Below are 22,638 nucleotides of genomic sequence, written 5' to 3' on the forward strand. Positions count from 1 at the left end.
TAATGCATAAGCATTGAATCAATATGGCGACACAATGTATTGCCACCAACAAAACGAGTTAGGTATGTGACGTTTACTGCAGCAGAACTCCTCTTCCACGTTTCCCTAAGAACACTCGAAACTATCTAGCGCCGTCGCTGCAAAGCCTGTTTTGTGGCCTCCGAATTGCATGGTGCCGCGGTGCATGCGAATGCTGAGAAACATGTCATGTGGCAACTAAGTTACTCTCTCACTCTTCTTTCTGAACGTGCTGTGCCATCTAGTGGCACTACCAAGAACTCCACATGTGGCCTCCAAGACGAAAAGTGTGGCGGGCCAGTGACTGCGAGTGCCAAAAATTGTTCCCTTGCTTCCCACACACCCAGTGCCACGTACTCAGTGACCCAACTTGGCGAGAGGTTCATTGCAGAGCGACACATACGCAGTGCATTTATGGTGCAGCTCGGTAAAGCATTGGCGTGAAAGGCATTCATGGAAAGCATCACATACCCAGTGCATCTGTGGCACAGCCTACTAATGCATCGGGTTGCTGTCATTGAGGAAGTCTTGTGATGTGGGCTCCCTTCTGCTCAGCCCTAAAGAAATTTAATGGATCTTTTTCATCATTGTAGAGTGGCACATTCTCTGTGGCTCATACCTCGTTACCAAAGTTGGCATCAAAGACGTTCATTGAACAGCAGTGCACACCTACTGGCACGTTCCCTGTGAATGAAGTCGGCATCAAAGAGGTTAATCGAAAACCAGCATAGACCGAGTGGTACATACCCAGTGCTTCAAGTTGGCCTCGGAGAGTTGCCTGCCGAGCCCCGCATCTACAGTGTCACTGTGAAAAAGGCTCGTTCAAGAGTGGCACATATGTATACATTGGCACGTACTCAGTAACCCAACTTGGTCAAATGGTAGGTTTCGAACCCTGTTACCTCAGCACAGCAGCCTGATGCCTTAAACATTCAACCATGGACTACCCAGTGACCCGTGCAAGCGTGAAAACAGTTAGATACAAACACACAAGCATAGATAGATAGATAGACAGGCAGACAAACGGACGGACAGACAGACACTCCGGAGAGAGTGTGAAGTATCCAAAAAATGCAAATGCACACAAATAAATTGATGTCGGGAAAATAACAGTGTCAAGGTACGCTTACATTCTATTGTACAGAAAAGAAGCTCTTTGTTTATATGTCAAGCTAGAGACAGATTTGCTAGCTGGAATTAATTGCAACACACCCTCTGTATTCTACCATAACAACAGGTGGCACCCCTGGTGCTGGCTCTTCACTGCTACGTCCCATGGAACCTGCTGAGGCGGTTGTACCGACTGTAACCGGTGGCAGTACCAGCCGTGTGGCGCTAGAAGTGTCCATTACTTCTTGCTCCCAGTGCAACACTTGTAGATCCCTTCTGTACGACGAGGAGATTATGGACGGCTGGACAGCAGATGACTCAAACCTCAACACTAGGCAAGTGTTGTTGAATATCTTCCGTTAGCCATCTCAGTGGCTATGGCATTCTGGTGCTGAGCACAAGAACATGGGTTTAATTTCCAGCCACAGTAGCCGGGTTCCAGTTGGGACGAATGCAATAACGCTTGTGTACTTAGATTTAGGTGAACATTAAAGAACCTGACATGGCCGAAATTAGTCTGGTACCCCCCACTGCGGCATCTCCTATAGCCTATCTGTTGCTTTGAGATGTTAAATGCCACAAATTAATCAATATCTTCTGTTGGATATTAATTTTACCACGAAGTCCTAATAGCTTTTAGTCTAAAATTTACTTCTTACAATCATATTGTTCAAGCCTTTTAATTTTGTGACCATGTCTTGCTCAACATACCACTTGGCTGTTTGGTTGAACAGCAATTCGGTGCATAATCACTGGTGCTTTGCAATTACTGTAGAATCTAATCAATCTGAACTCCAAGGGTACGGGAAGTTTATTTGGGTAAAATGAAGTTCTAACTAAGAAGAACCCTTTTAAATATAATGCCCAGTCAATTGTGCAGTACAGCGAATGAAACCAAAACCATCTCTGGGAAAGCATTGAAGTCTTTACTTTCCTCCATCAGTGGGCAACATGTGCCAGAAGAAGCATAGATAAAGTCCAAGTGCGATGAGATCTCACCTCTTGCACTGTTTGCAGTAGATGTTTGGAAAAACGTATGAGGGTGAGCTGAGAAGGATGGTGGCTTGATGTGCGCTGGCCAATTTTGCGAAGGCATGCGTTTGCGGCCTTGTCTGAAATGCGTCGGTCGTTTTAAGGCAGGTGAAAACACTGAGGCATATTTTCGACCCCCAATGCTCGAGAAAGGAACCTCTTTACGGCTACAACCATGGATATTGTGTCAAAGAAGTAAACAGCACAGACATTGCAGTGAAGTGCTTAAATTAAATAACCATGATCAAAACATGATCTCATTATGGGGCGCGCCATAGTAGCGACTCGGAAATAATATGGACCACCTGGGGTTCTTTAACTTTCGCCCATATCCAAGTACATGAGTGCATCTTGCATTTCGCCCCCATTGAAATGCAACCGCCATGGCCGTGACTTGATCCCGCGACCTCGTGCTTAGCAGCCCAACACCATAGCCACTAGGCAACCACCACTGGTTGCGAAGTGTTTGTCACAACAAAGCGAACATGCTTACGAAGTCGAACTCAAAGTAAGTTAACAAATAATAACTTATTCCACTTAAGTGAGCCAACACGGCTGTAGATGTTTTTCAACTGCCACTTGTAGCTTCGTTACTTGGAGCATGCTTTGCACCTTACAAATTTAGAGGTTTTGGTGAGTTGGCAGGTAAGTGCTTTTTTCTCCATTGACAAAGTGCTTTAACCATATTCTGGTGTTGTTGTTCGGGCTCCAGTGTTAGAGGTCATCACTGTTGAAACATAATAGAGAGCAATCATCTGAGACTAAACTATGCAAAGACTGAACAAATGTGTGCTAGTGTGCGCAAGAGAAATGCCAATTTGCGAATACTCGTCTTGTGCTGCACTGCACTCCAACCTTAGTTCTGTTGTTCTAAGCACGAGAAAACATCGGCCTGAAGGAGCCCAGTTCCAGCAGTTGCGTCTTGATCCTGGCGCAGAAACGAGTTGGCTTATTAATGTACAGTAAAAAGGCACAGCACATACAAAGCTTCGGCATGGAGCTCTTACGAAGCTAGATTTGACACACAAGAACCACTGCGCTTTTGTTGTGGAGCGACACATGCTAAACAACTATCTAAAGTTCACACATTTTCATGCTTTATTGTGCGTTTCTTCGGATACTGCCTGCTTGTTCTCCTTTTTTTTTTTGCGTTTTCAACTTCGTTTTTTTAATAAAAATTCACAAGCACAACACTTACTTGACACGCCCAACCGCAATGATCCACTTCAGCCGCCAGGTTGCTTCCCACAGTTTTGAAGGGAAGCGGTACAATTTGATGCCAACATGCCCTTCGTGGTTGTGACAATCCTTAACACAGCAGTATCCGCGCTTGTTCTTTTTGTTACCACTTCTCATGAAGGAGCTGCCAAGAGGTCGTCGTGAGTGCATTACAAAATTGGCGAAGGCAGCTTTCAGGCAGGCCTGAGCACAGTATGGGCAATTGCAAGGGGCGGCGAGGGCCTACTCGCAGCTGCTCACCACCGCTGCTAGGCGGAACGACATATACAGCCAAACTACATTGTGGAGTGCCTATCAGCGGATCTGCCTGCAAGAGCACCGGTTCGAGGCAGCGAGATAATCAAAATGGCAGTGGTTTTGATTAATGCCATATCGGACCTTCAGTCACAGCAAAAAGTCAGGAAAATCTGACGGTGAAGGGTCCTTGTGCCTGAAATTTCAGACATTCTTGTACGCCACGTTCTTAGCACGAAGCTGTCTGAATTATTGGGGATGTCTGCAAAATCGGGCGTCTGGAAAAATCGGCCGTTCACTTAAAGTGATCCTTGTCGTAAGTTGCACAATGGTGCCACATGTCAAAGCATTTTCACTTGACTGACATTTGATTCTAGACAGAATTTTCAGCAGAATTGCATTGGTTTTAATACATTACTGAATTATATGTATACTTGATGTTAGAAAAAGTAGTTGCACCAGGTGTATAGGACTTTTGGCTAAACCACTGCATTGTTTGTACTCAAATCTCACACAGAGAGGGTATTTCAGATTGGATTCATTTTAATAGCACTTTTTGGTGCATTGCTTGCCTGTTTCATCCAGAATAGATAAGAAATAGGCAGTCACCTGTGGTGAGGCCAGACAAAATGTCAAAAGACTTGGTACAATGGAACAGTGTGTATAATGGCAAAACCATAATGTTTGGGTGTAACGAAGCACATGCCTTGTTTCGGTATTACAGTGAAAGAAAGCACTGAGGTCCCACAAATTGGGTACTTGTTGCATTATGTCATTATAATGCAATTTATCAGCATAATCAATTTAATGCATAAATGTGACTAACAGTAACACAGGAAGTTAAATGATCAATTTCAGTTACTTTGTTATTTTCATTGATTATAATTTGTCAGTGCTACTTGTCACTACAGGTGAACATTGACATAAAGAAATTGCTAGATTGCCAATACCCTGCTTGCGATGCATTGGGGCACCATCGTGCGGTGGCCACGAGAAACAATTTGGCAGGCACCGCTGCGTGCCGCGACAGCCGCCCCACGCGAGACTCGTGACCACACAAGCAGTGTGCGAGACAAGACTGAAGCAACTTGTACGCGCCATCATATTTTGTCATCGTCAGCTAGCCATGGAACCCACTTGTGAATGCTTTGTACCCGGAGTTTTCTTCAGCGTGACGAACGGCTGGAAGAAGTGCTTTGGCAACGATTTACAGGCTCCTCCTTGACCTGAAACTGCTGCACCTGTGGCGTAAAGTGAATAAGCAATAAAACAGTATGAGTACACACAAAAACACGACTCGAATAGGGCATGAAGTCTAGTTCTTACGGCAAATGTCACATTTCACCGCTGCATGTCTTGCTTTATGGTGTGCTATAGTGCGAGGTGTACATGCATACAGAGGCAGTGGGGAGGCCAACAGAATTACAATTTGCATGCATTATTTACCAGAAAATGCGAGAAAATGGTCGGAATGCCCAGAATAGGTGATACCTCCTGTTTGTGGGGCGCCTGTTCTCCTCTTAGAATGTGCCACGGTATGAACGTAGCGGTCGACCGCATTCTGTATTTTTATTTTTGCACTGGTCCGCATACACAAACAGCGCCGGTATGAAGCCCAGATGTCTGGGCGACAGTGAAAGGGCCCCTGAAATGTGTCAGTTGCACAATAAGATGCGCCACTCTGCTCCAGAAGATGCCACTTGGAAAAATGAGACTTAGTACATACCGTCACGATTTGCTAAACAAAGGGTGGATTGGCATCATTACTATATCGAAATTGCGTTATATTGATATTCATCCTTTTATGAAAATAAATACAATCGCCGATAGATTTTTCTTACATGGAAAGGACCGCAGAATTTTACAGATTATCGGACAATAAAAGCAAATTTGAATGACGAAAAGAATTCACTTTGTTGAATTTGAGAGCTGGCAACAAAAGATCTGGTTTCATGCCATGTTGACGATATCTTCACATCAGCAGTACGAAGCAAAGATAGCCATGCTTTCACATCCACTCTGCCCCTGCGGCTGATAGTGTCACCCGCATTGGGACGACACTTTCATGAATGGTAGCAGTGAGAAGTGAATGCATTGCCTGTGTCTTGCTTCAGTGCATCTCCAAAATTTGAGGTTACGTACCTCCAGTACTAAAGATGTTAGAGGACAACACACATGATGCCATGTCATCTCAGCATGCCTGCTTTTGGAACAAGTGGCAGATTACTTCTAAAACGGCACAAGAGCTGTGTATGAATTCAGCCATGCACAGCTACAGCCACACTAGAATGAGGGGAGGCGGGAGTGGGGCACCAATAGTATAATAATAGTGTGTTAGAGTTAAAATAGGAACATGCTCTGATGAGGGCTTGCATGTCTTAAGCCATTTTCTTTTTATGCATGCAATATGGTGATGGAATTTAAGATTGCGGTCTAATTTGATTCTCAAGTATGTGGCATAATTACGTGCTTTAATATGATACTGCCCAAATAATACAGCAGGTATATTACTTATGAGATGTTGGCCGGAGCTGAAAAGAATTCATTTTTATTTAGAGGGTTTATTTGTACTTTATTTTTATTGCGCCATCCATGAATGTTTGCAATGTCAGAGTTCAGTTTAGTTACCAGGGCTGGAATGCTCTAAATACATATTCTATGGAGAAGAAATTATTAAAAGTTAAATATTTTGTTACATCAAAAATATTGAAGTTCGTTATGTCTAGATTTAACGGTACTATTGCAAGAAGTTGATGGGAAAAAAGTGTTTGGGGTGGAGGCAGGCACTGCTGTGTATTGATGGGTAAATCAAATGTGCAAGCTGCTGGGAAATAAAAAAAAGTCAATGTAGTCATTCTATAGTTATTGTCTTAGTGATCACCTGCTAATTTTTTTTCAGGTGCTACTTCTGCAATGGGACAGTCGTTCCGCTTCTTACTGTGAGCATCAAGGTAAGTGCTCAATTCTATTGGGATAGCAATTATACGAACACTTGAGGCATGTTCGTGCTGCTGCCGCCTGGCTGTAATTATCGATAGTATGAGGGCAAATCAGAAAGTCCCCGCCCCTGTTCTTTATTAGCCCAAATAATGTACATACAGGTAATTACAAATATACATACTATTCTACGTACCTTACACTATTTTTCCACATAGCCCCTACACTGGTTCAGACATTTGTACCATTACAGCAATAAATTTGAGATGCCCCTGTGGTATAATTTGTCCGGCTGTCTGTGGAACCGCCGTCGGACTGCTGTCTTGGCTTCATCATTGCATGTGAATAGCTGTCCTGCGAAGAAATTCTTCAGCGGTTCGAAAACAGGGAAATCACTATGGGCAATGTTTGGACTATATGGTGGGTGGTCCAGACTCTCATAGGGAAATGACCGAGCTTGTCAGCGGTTCTGATTGCTGCATGTGTCCTCACATTTTGTTACGAAGAATAGCCACGTTAAACCAGACTCTCCCAGTTGTTGTCGTCAGTCAGCGACGCACGCAGCCTCCCTGAACACTCATTGTAATGCAAGTCTTCATGGCCTTTTGTGAACACACAACGCCAGCACCTCACACTTCTCAAAGCAAGCCACCTTTCCCCATACGTGGGCTGCATTTCCCTGTAGATTTTGATGGGCGATCGTCCCTTGCTCCATAAAGAAAAAATGAATCACACTTCGTTGCTCGTACGCCGTGGACGTGTGAAGCACAACCACCATTTTCAACAACTGACAGCAGCGCTGTGCTGTGGAGCTACCGGCAGATAAGGCTGGGCTGGTCCAAGAAAGGTACCGCTGGGAATGGATATGTTGGCTTCACATATACAGCCGAAATTGGCAAAAAAAAAAAGGGAGGGAGGGAGGGGGCAAAGACTTTCTGATTCGCCCTTGTATATCGGTGGCCTATGCATGTAAGGTGAGAAGGTCTTTCGAGATGCAAAAAACCTGCAATATGTTTCATTGTAAAAACAAGTGAAGCGTTTTGCCTTCCACTGCTGGCATAAGCTTTGTGCACGTAAACACTAGCGTCCCTGCTGAGCAGCTATGTGAATACCACACCGTGATGCTTACAGTGGTCTGAGTGGACAGTAAGTTTGAAGTTACAAACACCAACGATTTGTCGTTGAGTCGATCTTGTGCACCTTTGATGCGTGTTGCCTAAAATATTGCTAATGCCAGCCCTCATCATGCCAGCTTTGTGAGTCGCCTGGTTATGTGAGATGCTAGGGTGCTGTCATGTAGCATCAGTTACCTCACGGCAGTGGTTACTTCGCATGCTGCGTTGCGCTATTAGAACATTGTTAGAACACTGGCCAAAGAGCTCAGGTGTACTGATAAACATTGCTATTGCTGTCTATGCTTCGGCGAAACCGCCAATATTTTGTGGTTGAAGACGCATAGAATACTGCATTTACACATGTAAGACCCATGTCTATATCGTTTTTTAAAACTCCACAGGGTGCGAGCCTTAACTGAGCCGGACTTACGGTAACCTTTCAACATTGTAATCTGTGCCATGCATGCTACACGGAATGCTTTACTGCTGATGATTTATAATTCATTAGGCAAGCATTTATATAACACTTTCCATCATGTTTACCACCACCATCGATTCCACATTAGTTGGTAATTTAGCTCACCTCATTGAACCCCTCCCAAAGAAGGCCATCCTCGGTGTTGTCCATACTGCTCAGCTGTTTGTAACAGTGTCAAATGAGAGGTACTGCTGATGCCATGCATTTGAGATCCATACCTGCTGCAGCATCATGTTCGTGTGAAGGGTCTTCTCATGAATGTACAGGGCCCTCTCGCTAAAGCAGCAGCGGTTGTGTCACACTTGGAAGTGACTGTGGTGCATGTGTTGATTCAAGTGTCTGTAGATGAATTCTTATTTCTTATTTTTAAAGAACTTTGGTGTTGGCAGGCTGCATGCCTGACATGTGTAAATGCAGTAGAACCTTGTTATAATGAAGTCTCATCTGAAACAAAAATATTTCCCTTATAGTCAATACTTTGTTATATATGTACATGTTCATTATAGTGAGGTCCAGCTGTAGTTAGTGCATTCAAGTGCTCTCCTAGATGTCAAATATTGCACTAGCAATGTCTCTGATATTTGTTCTAGCAGTCAGTATTCATATTTGGCTTCACTTGAAATCTGTTTGACAGGACTATAGGGTGGAGGACTCCCCAGTAGGCGGCAGTCTGGCACCCTCCATGGAGAGCCTGCCCAGTGCTACCGGCTTGTCCTCTCGTCTCAGCCCTGAGCGCAGTCCACTGGCCAAAGAGCTCAGTCCCGAGGCCACAACAGGGCGTGCTGTCACACCCGACACTAGGGCTGGTGACTTCCATGCCAGCAGGCCAGACAGTATAGACAGTGGCAATGATGGCTTCCTGCTGCTTGAAGAGAGCCCGGATGCAGGTGTGTGTTTGTGTGTGGTCTATTTCTTCACATTCATGTTCTGGATGACTTAGGGGCACAGATGGAGTGACCGTGCTTTTGAAAAGGAAGGGGCGTCATCGAGAGTAAAAATGTGGTTGGCTTTCTTAATTTAATGAAAATGTATGTTTTTTTCTCTCTGCCATGTAGTGCCTGTGTGACTGTCATATGGAGAAATTAATTTTTATTTTTATTTTCTTTCGATACATGTTAAATATCTGCAAACATGAAGGTTCAGATCGACTCACTTAATAGTCGCATGTCTTCTAGGATGTCTTCAATTAATTTTTGATGCATTAATGCGCACCATGCTGGAATTATAGCAAAAAGCTAAAGTAGAGAGCACCAGAAATTTTTTTTCTTTTTTTTTCATGAAATATATAACGAAGGTAAAAGATTGTAATGCCTCATATGCCTCTGAGGTGTGAGGCTTTGTACCTACCTTTCACATGTTCCATTTTCACAGTGCCAACATGCTGAAATTAGTACACATAAAAGTTCGGGTAATAGTTCAAGGTCCTTCTTGCTGTCCTTTACATATGTTTTCATGCAAGATCATTGTTCCCTACTACCTTTAGTATTGCATATTTGTGGGGCAGAGTTTCTTTTATCTTTACATTGATCTGTGCCAAATATTAAGCCATATTTGTGCAACGCAGTGCTGGTTTGACCTGCATGCTGGTTTGTGGCTTATTGGGTGTCGAGCTTGAGGTTGCAGGTTTGGTTACTGGCTGTGGCAGCCACTTTCTGATGGTGGCAAAATGCAGAAGTGTTCCTGTACCTAGATTTAGGTGTACGTCAAAGCACCCCAGGCGGTCAAAGTTAATGTGGACTCCCACTACAGTGTCTTTCTCTAGTAGCCTGTGCATTACCTTGGGGCTTTAAGTTTCATGATTTGATTTGATTTGATTTGATCGCAGCAGATGGTCCAAGGGTGGGTGACTCATGTCCTGAGTCTCCTCTGGGCAGCCCACCGGGCCAGGCAGGAGCTTCGTACCTGGCTAGTCCAACTAGTCGTGCGTTGTCAGCGCCCGTTGACATCCCTTTGGCGGCTGCCAACGAGAGCCTCATGGTGGTGAGCATCGTCGTCTCTGTTGTGGTGACTCACTGACTGCAGCATTCCACTGCTGAACACATGGTTACATTGCGATGGATACGGAACACAACAGTGATCAAGCGCTGCCAATGTACGATTTTTCAGACTCTCTAGGGCTGCGAAAACATAAAAACATTGCACAGTCCAAAAAATTAATGCATGCCTCTTACTGCCCCCAAGGGCTCAGCTTGCCACAAGCACATTGGAAATAGCTATGAAGGTCTACAAGTACTCTTATTCTTATTAGGCTTATTAGTGCTCGTACTGTGACAGGAGATGGCGGATGCAAGTGCAGTTAAGATTCACATACTGTGTCCTGTGACAGTACCCTCCTTCCACTCTTAGTATGCTTCATCGCAATATGCTTCGCCCCGTAACATCGCCGTCTTGTGGCAAAGCTGACTTTTGCGAACTGGCATCATGCAACGTTTGAGCCTTGCTGTGCTTTCCACAATTTGAAGCCGTCGGCAAGGATGACAGTGGCGTAGTCGATGTCATTGCTGACAGCTGCGAATTTTTAAAGCACAGCTCTTAGGTGAAGTGCCGACGCTTGCCGTAGGAACTGCGCTAAGCGTCGGCGTCTCTCGTTCTATCTCGGCATAACCGAGCAAACGAGCACAGCAAAAAATGAAAGTGAACAAAGAGTGCAGCGGGGAATGAAAGCGGTGAGGAGAGTGCAGACGAACCATGAGGCAGAAAGTGGAGAAGGGTATGGCAAAAGTGTGAGTGGAAAAGCGTAGTGTGGCAATGATGGCTACGAGATGGTGCCAGAGTAGCGTGTCGGCTGCTATGAATCGTGCTCATGCATCACCCATGGGCTGGCTCTTGCAATCTCTAGATTAGTGAGGTAGTCGCGCTGCACTTCGCTCCATTTGCAACATGCCACACGAGGCAGATTGCCCGCACCAGCCAATATATCGTGAAATGAAAACGCGTATAGAGCTGCGCTCAAATTTTGTTGCAATTGAACTCATTGGTGATCTTTTTCTATGAAAGACATGGCACCGAACAGCAGAAATCTTGGTAGTAAATGTCGAAACAGCTAGGCCTAGTGTTGCCACATTGAGGGCTACAGCTGCCAGCAAATCTGCATGCGAGAGCACTGGTTTAGGGTAGCGAAATAATCAAAATTGGGGTAATTGTGGCTTCAGTTAATACCGTTTTGGACCTGTGGTCACGGCAGAAAATCCATATGGCAAAGTGTTTTAGTGTCCAAAATTTCGGATGTTCTTATACATTGGCTCTATGGGGTATGTGCCGGTACCATGAAGACATCAGAATATAGAGCAGGTCTGAAAAATCAGGCATCAGGCAAATTGGATGTTGACTCTACATTGAAAGACACCAGGCAGCAAGAGGATATTGATCATTAGTGCAACGTGAGAGTGTCCAAATATTCAAAGTTTTGAAAGTGGGTTGTGAGCTGCTGCCTGCACCGTAGACAGCAATTGGTAGACACAAAGAACTCGCAAGATTAGCAGCAGGCACATGCATGTGGCAGAAAAAAAAAGAAAAAGGACTGTGCGTACAAAAATAACACCCTTTGATTTCTTGGGTAGGCTTTGCATTGGCACCAAATTCTGCATGTCCAACCCTCTGCAGACCTTTTCGTTGTGCGAGGAGGAAAGGGCACATGGCAAGCCTTTCCTCCCCTCTGGCTTGTGCGATCTGGCACAGCGTTGCCTGAAAGTATTGCTGTCGCGTACTGCGGAATGATTTGCACATGTTTTAGCTCATACTTTGTGAAATTTACGCAGTGTCCGTTCACACAGGGTCGTCGGGGAACCTGTGTATAGCCTTTCGGTGCGTCGGTAGCTACAGTATATGGAAATATCTCTTGGGGGTGCAAACATGTGATGTGCATCATCAGCCGTGGTGTGCGTATCGGGGGCGAGGGCTTACAGAGTCGCTATCTCTTCGAAGCGCCTCCCTTGCGTAGTATAAGGGATCATGCAGTGCACTCCTCATAGGTTTAGCTTACGGCGCTTAATAAAAACACCACGCGGCAGCCCTCCTGTACATTTCTGTAAGTACTCTCAAAATGAGGGAACTTCATTACTGTCGAAATAATAATCTTGGGCAAACTGAAAGCACAGAATTATTTAGAGACGCTATCTTTTTACCGGATGCGTACAGCGAAAGCCACTGCGCGCAGTCGCCGTGATGGATTCTCCCGAACCGGCTTGCGTGAAAGGTCGGCAATCGTTGAGCACAAACTATGTGAAATGTGTTCTTATAGTGGGCGGTCTGTATAACCAAATGGCGCATATCAGAACGGAGCCTCAATGCATGCAGCGATTGCACGGGTTCGCGTCTGCATGCATGTCTGCGCACAATGTTTCGCTTTGACTGAGAGCGTTTTCACACCGCGATGTGAGGTTTAGGCCGTAGAATATGAGCATTTGATAGTCCACAAGCAACCATTGTTGTGTGAACGTTATCCAAGCTATTCAAAAACAATTTCGTTTTAACAAGGGACTTCGACGCCTACGGCGACTGTGATGTGCCGTCACGACGATTTTTTTTTTCTTCTAAATTCTTCAGCGTTTCAATATTATTACTAAAGTTGTGTCACACTGTATGCACTCAGCGGGCAATTTCGCGCTGCATATTTTTCGTAATCCAGTCCGTTAATTCATAACACAAACATGACCATATGCCATGCCTTTGTTTAATGTGCTTCTTACTACGCCCTTTCCATTCCAATAAACTTGCCGTTGTCTAGCATCAACAATTTCACAGACTAAACCGTCATGACATTAGTCGTGCAGCGAGCGCGGGCGAACGCGCATTTTCTGCTACTCACTGAACATCGCAGTCCCGGCGCCGTAGCAGAAATATTCCTCGAGCCTGTGTTTGCTGCATGCCGGAGTTGTAGCCGATGGCTGTTTGCCGGCCCTAAGTTTTGCGAGCCAAGCTTCACGCAGCTTGTCCTGTGACTACGTGTGAATAAGGCTGACACCGGGCTCCTTTGCATACGTCCGGCACTGCGGCACCGAGCAGTAGCTTACCATGCTGCACGCCTCCAAAGGCAGCCACTACCTATTATAGTGATTTCAAATGTTGTCAAGTGGACACCTATGGCGGGAAAGCCTCACCACTTAATGAGAACCACAGCGCAGGTGGGACTTTAAACTTTCGCTTTCAGCTCGCTTCGGCATTTCAGAATCAGCCGACGCAACTGCTGTGTCCGTGTGATCCCTCATACCACGTCACGTTGATGGTGGCGCCAGCTTTTCCAGTGGTGGAGCTCGCCCCCAATATGTTGTGAACTATTTTGGGTGTATCGGTGTTAATCCACCGAAGAGAACCGGCGTATGTGTATTGCCAGGAAATGGAAAGTCTGCTCAATATCTGATCGCTTGGCATAAGAACTAAAACATAAGAGCGCATGCTCGTGTACAGCCAACCTAAGGCAACCCCAAAACATCTAAGCACCAGGCGCTATCAAATATTTGTGATACACAGGCATCATTCTCACACATTTCAAGTCTAGTAGACTTGAAATCACTATGATATGTCTACGCTAGCCTCCTGTATGAGGCCAATGGTGCTGCTCACGACAGCGACCACTGCAGTTGGTGAACCAGCATGATACATATATAAGCTATGTGCTTCGCCATTGCCTTTTTTGCTCTATAAAGCCCTAATATCCGAGAGACATGGCATAAAGAGAATGCGACAGCTATTTGTGAGGACAAATTTTCCGTAATACGAGTGAGTGTGTCGTAAAGAACGAAAAAAAAAAGAAGAAAACTAAAAAAAAACTGTTGTCATCCTTTTTTTTGTAAAAAGAAAAGAAGAAGAGAAGACTGGCTAATGCCGCAATAAGACCTCGCATGGTCATGTTGCACAACATTTATAGATCTGTAAACATTGATATCGCGTGCTTGGACCATGCGATATATAGAGCAAAAGTATCTGTGATTCAACATCTACCTCTGCTTCAGACGCTCGCACAGTTTGTAAACGGTCACTTTGCTGGAGAAGTGTTATTCATACTGTAAGGTTTGCTGTTATCAGTAAACAAAACTATTTTATTCATAGGTGGAAACCACGTCCACTGAACCAAGTAGTCACGCAATGTAATTTACACCTAATAGTTTGAACACTTCTCAAAGTGTACCAGCACAACCTCTACCGTAACAGAACAATACCCATGCTGTTATGATCGTCGCGTATGTTTCATTGTTCCTAGGCCGCAGCTTAGAACTAGAGGAGAATACTGATATAAGGTCACATTAGTGAATGGAATTTTCAGAGATACACAGTTGATCTCCGAGGATGATTGTAGGCTCAAACACGCGCCCACGCATGGTGCTCACACCACACATGGCGCTCACACACGCCCACATCATACGCCTCAACGCCAGCAGAAAGTCAGCCATGCTGACTTAAACCACTTCAGCACGTCTTACAGAACCATTTTCCAAGTAGAAGACACAAAGTCACACTAAACAGACCGTGCGAGCCCAAGAACACACACCAAAAACCAGCGCAGAGCGTACACCTGACATGCAAACGGAGTGCTCACCCAAGCCAGCCCATAGTTGGTGCCACTGCATATGCAATATGGTGGTGCCCATGAAAAAAATTGTCTATAGAAGCAGTCAATCAAGAGCGCAGTGGAGCATGAATATAATACTGAATTAATAGACATATGATAAAGAAAACCAAAAGAGTGTCCACACAAAATAGCTCCAAAATGAACATTTAGAAGAAATTAGTGCACCTGAATATGGCTGTCAACTAGCATGAATGCCTCCTCAGGTAACAGGTACTCATGTAAATGAAGAGAGAAAAAAATACCTTATGCAAAGAAATGGCATTCTTGTGCCATTAACATGTATTGCTGCATGTGAACATGTAATGATGACCTTTCATTTTTTATTTTACAATTTCTTTTCATGAAGTTCATGGTGTTGTCTACTAAAGTGCCAGTTGCTTTCAACTATGCATGAAAATGAAGTGGGCACTGCTTTCTTTTTGGCATTCTTTCCATATCGCAGAACCTCGTTCAGAAGTTTTGAAGAGAGAGAGAGAAAGAAAAAAAAGTCGGGGAAATGTGCAATCCGAAGTAAAAAATAAAATTGGTAGGCATGTTTGACATACAGTCGAAACCCGCGATAATGAAATTGTGTGGCTATTAGATTCTCACGACAATGAAATAATTTCGTATCCCCAGCAAATATCCATAGGATTCAATGCATTTCGTACCTCTTGACAACAAAATGTTGCTGCGCTATGATCCCGCATCAGCAAAATTTGTCACAATGTAACCCCGTATATTACCTACTTGCACAAGGCTAGCAGGCTGAGCTGGTTGGGACTGAGTGGCCCAAGACGCATGTCGTAATTTTTGTGCCTTGGGCAAGTTTACGTTTGTGCTCCTTGAATTCAGTCTGTATCAGCAGTTTCTTCGAGCATGGCATTTTAGTGGGAAGTTTTGACGTGCCCACTCAGCAAGAATCCTTGCAGCATGTAACGCTGATGCGCATCAATTTGGCAGTGCCCGAGTGGCCCGAGATGTGCTTTGTCGTTTTCCTATTGAGTAATGTTCAAGACAGCTACAGGAAACATAAACAAAATTGACACGATGGGTGAAACCAGAATGCAATGCTACCAGAGTGAAACCTGACGCTCACTTCGCACCGCCTGCAGCAGGGAAAGGTTTAAAAATAAGCAGTACGCTTCCAACGGCGTTACGCCACACAAGCTATGGAAGAGAGAGGTGAAGATGCTTATCGTAAGAGGGTTGGTGGTGATAGCTTTGAATGAAATGTGTGGCAACTCGCAAGGAAGTTTGCTGGCATCGGAAGAGGAGAGTGGCATTTGCACGTGGCAGGTGGGCGAGTGAGTACGGCGAGGAAGCTGTTGTGGTGGGTGCCGACTGCCCTCGATCGCACATGCCTCGCGCCTTTTCTTGTTCATGTGAAATCTAGCAGCCAGGAAATGTATCATACTATCGCTGTTTGGTGCTGTACTTAACACTGGTGCCGAAAGATCCTGTTTTTCGGGAACACATGAACTGATAAAAAAGAAGCTTAACTGTATTGGGCCATTTGATTGCGAACGATTTTGCCTGGAAATCGTATGATACGGGATCATATCAACAGCATTCTACTGCAGTTATTTACTTACGTAGTTGCATAAGTAGGCTTTAGCCGCCTAGCTTCTTGAGCATGGGGCACCAGATGCAGTCACTAACTTATTTTTTGATCATAGATGGGGCTGCAAAAATGCTAATGATCAGATAGTCCGAAAAAGGTAATATTATCTGTAAAATCATTCTAATAATTTTTCAGGACAGCAGCAGTGCAGAAAATTCATTTACAGAATTTGGTTCTGTATTCTGCTTTATTGGAATAATTCCTGTATGTTGCGCGCGGGTACATTTCACATTCACCCATTGTGCAGCTCAATGTGCATCAGTGCCGATGTGAAGCAAGTATTGTGACCTTGACAGCCTTGACTCTATGCGATGCTGTCAGTTTAGGATGTGTGGCACAAATTCAGTATGAAGCTTTGTGCCCACAAATGAGTTTAAGCCTTGCACATACCCACTTGCTAGGCATTCGGTATAGTTGCCGGCTAATCGTCCGCAGACCTGAACTGTGCTTCATGAACGTAGCTGTCAGTCCAGCTCATTGACATAATCGTATACCTTGGCACTGATGTATGGGGTCTACTGGCGCAAACGTATTAAAGGCAAACTCCTCTCGACAACTTGCAACTGGCTACACTCTCTAGCTAGGTCTAACCAACATCGCTTCGTTGGAGTCTGTGACCAAAGGCGTGGTTTCGTGCTGAGTTGATGAAACTTGCTTCAAAGCAGCTGTACAGCAGTTGGAAAGCCAAAGAACCACCTCAACAATGAAAGTAAGGCTGTGGCCACCATGTTTGCAACATAGCGCATACAGATCGGTCCAAAAAATTTAGCAACACACCATGTGGCATCTGAAATTTCGATACAACAGTGTACATAGGTTCTCTGAAATGGGTGGCAGAGCTGCAGTAAAGTCTGAACAGTTCTGAAAATCAGAAGTGAACAGAAGTCTGAAAATCGGTTGGCGACTGTATAGGTAGAAACAAGTTGAAGCTCAAGAGAACAGAACACATAAATAAGTGACGTAGAAATGCCAACATTAGTACAAACACAGATGCATATCAGATAGGGAAGGAGGCACCACCTCCACATACAGTGAAGTGGAAGGTGGTAAAGTTGAAATTTGTGACGCAGGCATCTCCATCATCTGGTTCTAACGAAACTAGTGACCGTGCTGAGCATCGCACTCGCCGTGTCACTGTTGGGGATGCCCCTCTGGGTTTACGGACCGCAGTTGGCCGCCTGGGATCAGCTGAGCTGCTGCTTGATCCACAGTCCGCTGCTGGCACCACGCCCTTGTTCAAGTTGGGATCAGGTAAGCACAGCTGCATCGTCTCCTAAGAAAAAAAAAAAAAAAACCCTGCCCCCCTTCCCCTCTCTCTCTTCTTAACAGCACTGAACTTTTTCACAGTGTCAGTCAGTATTATGGCAGACTAGTGCTGCAACAATCTGCTGTGTGGAGGTTTGCCATATTTAGTGTCCCTGCACCCAAAGGGATACTGAACAAAGATATGAAAAAATTAGGGAAGCATCGAAATTCAACTTGAAATACGTGACTGTTCCAGTACGCAGTGTTTATTTGACATATATTTGAACGGATGGCTGTATCTTTGGAGAATTGTGAGCGTGCATTGGCTGCAGACCGGCACGCATGGTGTTGTGCGCCGACCAGCGTGACGTCATTTGTGTTGACTTGCAGCAGCAGCAGCAACCATGGAGTTTCCTACAATAATTATTAGAGAGAATTCTGGTGCTGCAATCGTTCAGCCACCATGGGAATGATGAGAAGTACACGGATTTCTCTGATCGTCGTGCTGGTGGATTCAGACGTTCTTGTGGCTTTGTGTATTACGCTTTTTATGCCTTCATGATTGTAAATTTCTGAGCAATCTATAGTTTTTGAAGTGCAGAAGACACCGATTAATGTTTTCCCTGTACAAATACCTCAACACTCTCCCAGCCCACTTACTTTGGTCCGTACTCCTCAGCTGTTCTTCATAATCAATTTTACTGCTCAGCCCATGCCACCCTGCACAGCTTCATTTGTAGTTTTCCCGTGAGCACCCAATGCGAGGCGTCCCACTGACCATTGGTTGCCATCGAGTCCTCATTGTACCCCTGATTTCAAGCAAACAATCGCATTTCCAGAAGTAAGTCCTGGAACCATTACACCTTTCCACATACCCCGGAGTACCTCGTACCTATTGTATCCCCATAGCGCTCTGTGCTTTATTATGGCTGCATTTCTCTTCCCCTTTACTGTTATTGTTGTTTCTTGTATTTCCATATATCTATTGCCTTTGTTTATTCATATGCCAAAATATTTATATTCTTTTACCCATGGTATTTCCTGGCCCTGTATTGCCACTGTCTGTTCACTGTTTTCATTGAATACGTTTTTTAACGCTAAATTTCAGACCTAAGTTCCTGCCTTCCTGTCCACAAATATTAGCCAAACGTTGCAGATCACTTCGCTTGTTAGCTAGCAACACAGTGTTGTCCGCATAAAATAAACCTGGAAGCTGCTGCTCTACTAATGTGCCCACCTGTTTGTATGAGAGGTTAAACCCGATATTACTTCCTTCCAGCGCCCTCTCCATCCTCGCCATGCACATTATAAACAGCAGTGGGGATAAAGGGCACGCCTGCCTCAGTCCCTTGTTGATATCAACTTTCTCCTCGCTCCTCATCCTTTCTCATTCAACGGAAACTGTATTTTCTAGGTAAATCTCTCTCGAAAGCTGTAGACAATCGTCGCCGAAGCTTTCCCCTTCCAGAATATTCCAAAAAATGTTGCGGTCTACGTTGTCATACGCTCCTGTAATGTCTAAAAAGCCACATATAATGGTCTGCTTTCTACTCTTTACATTTCAATACACTGAGTAAGAACAAATAAGTTATCATCCAAATGTCTACCTATTCTGAAGCCATTCTGAAGTTCTCCCAATATGCCATTATTCTCTGCCCATGGTTGCAGCTTTAATTTGACTGCCTGCATTGCTAACCTGTATATTACTGATGTAATGGTCAACGGTCTATATGAGTGAATTCTTTCTTTCTCCCCTTTACCTTTATAAATTAAATTCATTGTGCCTTGTCACCAACTGTCTGGTATTCGTCTATGTTTTAAAGTTTTTTCCACTGCTTTCACCAGAGCTTCCTTACTTTCGCCTGGTGCAGTGCAAGCGCCGTAGTGTGGCTGGCCGCACGCAATGCTTGCCGCAGGAACTAGAGCTGCACTAGAATAATCACTCTCGAAACGCATCAGAACCTGCTGTGATGTTGGTCTCCATTGCACTTTCGCAGATGCACTGCCTGCATGCTGCTAAGTTCCATTATACGCATAGGTGGCGCCTGAACATGTATCCCAGCGATGCTTTCCTTTGAGTAAGAGCCACGAATCTCAAAGGCTATGCTTTGTGGTACTGCGAGCACCAATAAATGTTACGGCCGCCTTGTTAGATATTACCTGGTGGAGCTTCTCAACAGAACAGCTCGTAGATAAAGAGCACAGCCTCCGAGATGTAGCATGAAAAAAAGACAGAAAAGAAGATGCAGTTTCGCCCGGAAGGCAAAGCATTGATTACGATAGCAAATTAGCAGACAGCCGTATGAAGTGAGGTGTGGAGATTTGGGGAATTCGACGTGCCATTGCACGGGCGCATTTCACCTGTTTCTGCGATCCCTACGCCTCACTCCCTCCTTGCTCCGAACCACTTGTCAGCGGAGGCGCTCCACTCGCGATGGTTTGCGGTGAGGGCGGAGCTACGACGTCACGAAGCGGCCCCTGGCAGCTACTTTCGTGGCGTTAGCGTGCCTCTTCTCCCTTGAGACTGTGCCAGGTATGTACATGCGTCCTCTCATCCGCCGACACCTTTGTGACTAGGACTGAGCTCATGCACGGGCAAAGGCACCGCGCATTGAAGTATGCTCCATGCATTGAAGTATACGGTTCACAGCGTTCTTGGCACTATGCGAAGATAGTGAGCTTGGCACAACGCCAAAAATGGTCCATCTTGTACGCGAATATGGCTGATGACGGGCACAGGCGCTGTGAAAACATTCAGAGAGATAAAGTACAAAGAGATGACAATGATGGGACAGAAGCGTGTGGTGGCTGAGCAGTGGAGAAATAAACGATGGGAGGGCAGTGAACACGAGAGAAGGAAAAAGACGAAGCTTTTTTCATGCACAAGGGCGCTCTTCCACACCTGATGGAGGGGTCGCAGCGCCGTAAGTGAGCTGCCGGGGTCTGGCGGCACTCATCACACATTCGCTGTTGGGTTCGCAGTTTCTTGCAGGTTGTCGTATGAGATGGAATATGCATAATCTCATGTTGTATAATCGAGGTTTTTAATGCATCGTCTTCATGGTGTGTTTGCCGGTGCTGCACTAATTCATCATAAAGCCCGGGATGTTGTGAAATCGGCAAACACATAACCGGATTTCCTCTGTAACTGTGTGTCAACTTTGTACTTAAGCTTCTTGATTTTTTGGTGTGGCTAATATGCATGAAAATTCTGTACAAAGTAAAAAGAGAACAAAAAGCAATCTGCCTTTTCACTTTTGTCTACACACAAACAAGTGTGTCGAATTGTTCATACAGTTGCACTAAATTGTCCTCTTTTTGCTGTTAAATGAGCAGAGATTGTAGTACTGCGCCTTCATCCGTGGTGACTTCCCCTATTCTGAACACCTGCAGCAAGTCCATCCCGCGTGAGCTTATCTCTGGGGCCATCCGTGTCCCTGGATCCGATGACGGTGCCGTACCTGAGTCCCCTGGTGCTTCGCAAGGAAGTTGAGAACCTGCTGGAACACGAGGGTGATGACTGCCTTCTCAGTGCTGGTTTTGTTGACCACCACCCCATACTCTACTGGAACTTGGTACGACTTAATTGTGCTCTACTCAAAAGAAAAAACATCCAGCACCATACAAAAATGTTTGGCCATTTAGCTTGGTGCGAGTCAGTGTGCAAGTGTATTATGATGAAAACGCAAACAATGTAGAAAATATGTGTGCAAGCAATCAGAAGCTTCTTGGAGAAGAATTGTCATTAAGAATTAGCATACGAAACATCTTCAGTGGTGCTTTAAGACAAACTTGAAGGGGCCTTGGGAAGCTGTTTATTTAGAAGTTCAACTTAACAGAACTTCTAAACAGAATGGAACATTCGGTGACGAGAATGGATTGGAAAAATAATTGTTACGAAATTTGACCCCAGGTGTTCAAAATTAATCCAGAGCTCTCAACTGGAATTTTTATGGTGTGCGGGCATTACATGAGTCGGGTGTACTGCTGCCTTCTGGCATTGCATAGTGTACCACTACTGCTACACTGAATATACAGCCACCAGTGATACACTGGGGTAGGGATTACACTTTCATGGTCGTCATTGCTAGCTCTAATGTGTGCACTAGGTAAATTTTGTTTTCTGCCTGACTTTATTAGATTTGGCGGTGCAGTCCTTATGTCAGAAATACCTTACATAAGTAAATGTAGCATCATAGTGTGAACCAGACGGCATGATGTGTGGCGACTCATTTAACATGTTGAAAGCTCACCAGATATACTTCTTAACGCTCATGCAGCGTGTGCACAACACAAATGCATATAAAGAATACACTTGCCAAAAGTGACAGATATAACTTGAGAAAAGTTAAAGGTTGGTTACCCAAATTCAATACTAATTACGGAAAACAGACATTGCAGTATCAAATTACACAACTTGAATAAATATGAAGGAATAGTGAGCTGGAGTGAGTCAGTGGGTAAGTTAAAGGGGCCTGACCCACTTTTTATCGAAGAGGAGAAATGCATTTGAAGTTAAAGTAGGCTATTTCAGAAATACTTTGCTGCAATAAATACTTCAATGCGTTCAGCAGAAGCAGAGTTATTGGCAATCAAACACAGCTTCACGGTGCTTCCACTTTTTTTCAATGCCTTGCAACTGTGAATGCTACGGTGGAGCAGGGCATGCCCACAACAGTCTCTCTTCTAAATCTCACAGTGGCGCACAGTTTAAATTTGCTTTTGGATGTTAATGCAGAAGCCACTACTTCCGATTTTGGCACCTACAATGCACCAAACATGAGCGAAACAGGGTTGTCCTCAGTGGGCCACAGTCCGTTTAGCCAGTGGACTCGTAGCGGCATGCCATGGCAGCATACTGCAGAAACCAGAGTATGTACACAATGTAGAAGACCACGGCTACATGTAACTGTAGTGTGTATGCGCAGCGTTTGCTTTGTTCACAACAGGGTTTGAGTGCATGGTCACACTCATATGCTACAGTCTGACCATGCTACGTAGTGAGGACCGACTATGTCCTTCACCACCTTGACGGACCACATCCATAGTAGCCACATCC

General features: G+C 44.8%; 1 protein-coding gene across 11 annotated transcripts in view; it reads left to right on the forward strand.

Moving 5' to 3' along the window:
* Crag (DENN domain-containing protein Crag) overlaps positions 1 to 22,638 on the forward strand; it is a 112,720-nt gene that overhangs the window by 75,882 nt on the left and 14,200 nt on the right. For 10 of the 11 annotated variants that reach the window (XM_070531774.1, XM_065452580.1, XM_065452472.1 and 7 more), the window contains 6 exons: positions 1,256 to 1,463; positions 6,533 to 6,584; positions 8,798 to 9,050; positions 9,989 to 10,143; positions 17,405 to 17,585; positions 20,973 to 21,154. In XM_070531774.1, coding sequence (XP_070387875.1) covers positions 1,256 to 1,463; positions 6,533 to 6,584; positions 8,798 to 9,050; positions 9,989 to 10,143; positions 17,405 to 17,585; positions 20,973 to 21,154 — 1,031 coding nt within the window. The remainder of the gene's footprint in view (positions 1 to 1,255; positions 1,464 to 6,532; positions 6,585 to 8,797; positions 9,051 to 9,988; positions 10,144 to 17,404; positions 17,586 to 20,972; positions 21,155 to 22,638) is intronic. The other variant, XM_065452792.1, reaches the window with a different exon arrangement.

Source organism: Dermacentor albipictus, chromosome 1 (assembly GCF_038994185.2).
Source record: "Dermacentor albipictus isolate Rhodes 1998 colony chromosome 1, USDA_Dalb.pri_finalv2, whole genome shotgun sequence".
In the NCBI taxonomy this organism is placed as follows: domain Eukaryota; kingdom Metazoa; phylum Arthropoda; class Arachnida; order Ixodida; family Ixodidae; genus Dermacentor; species Dermacentor albipictus.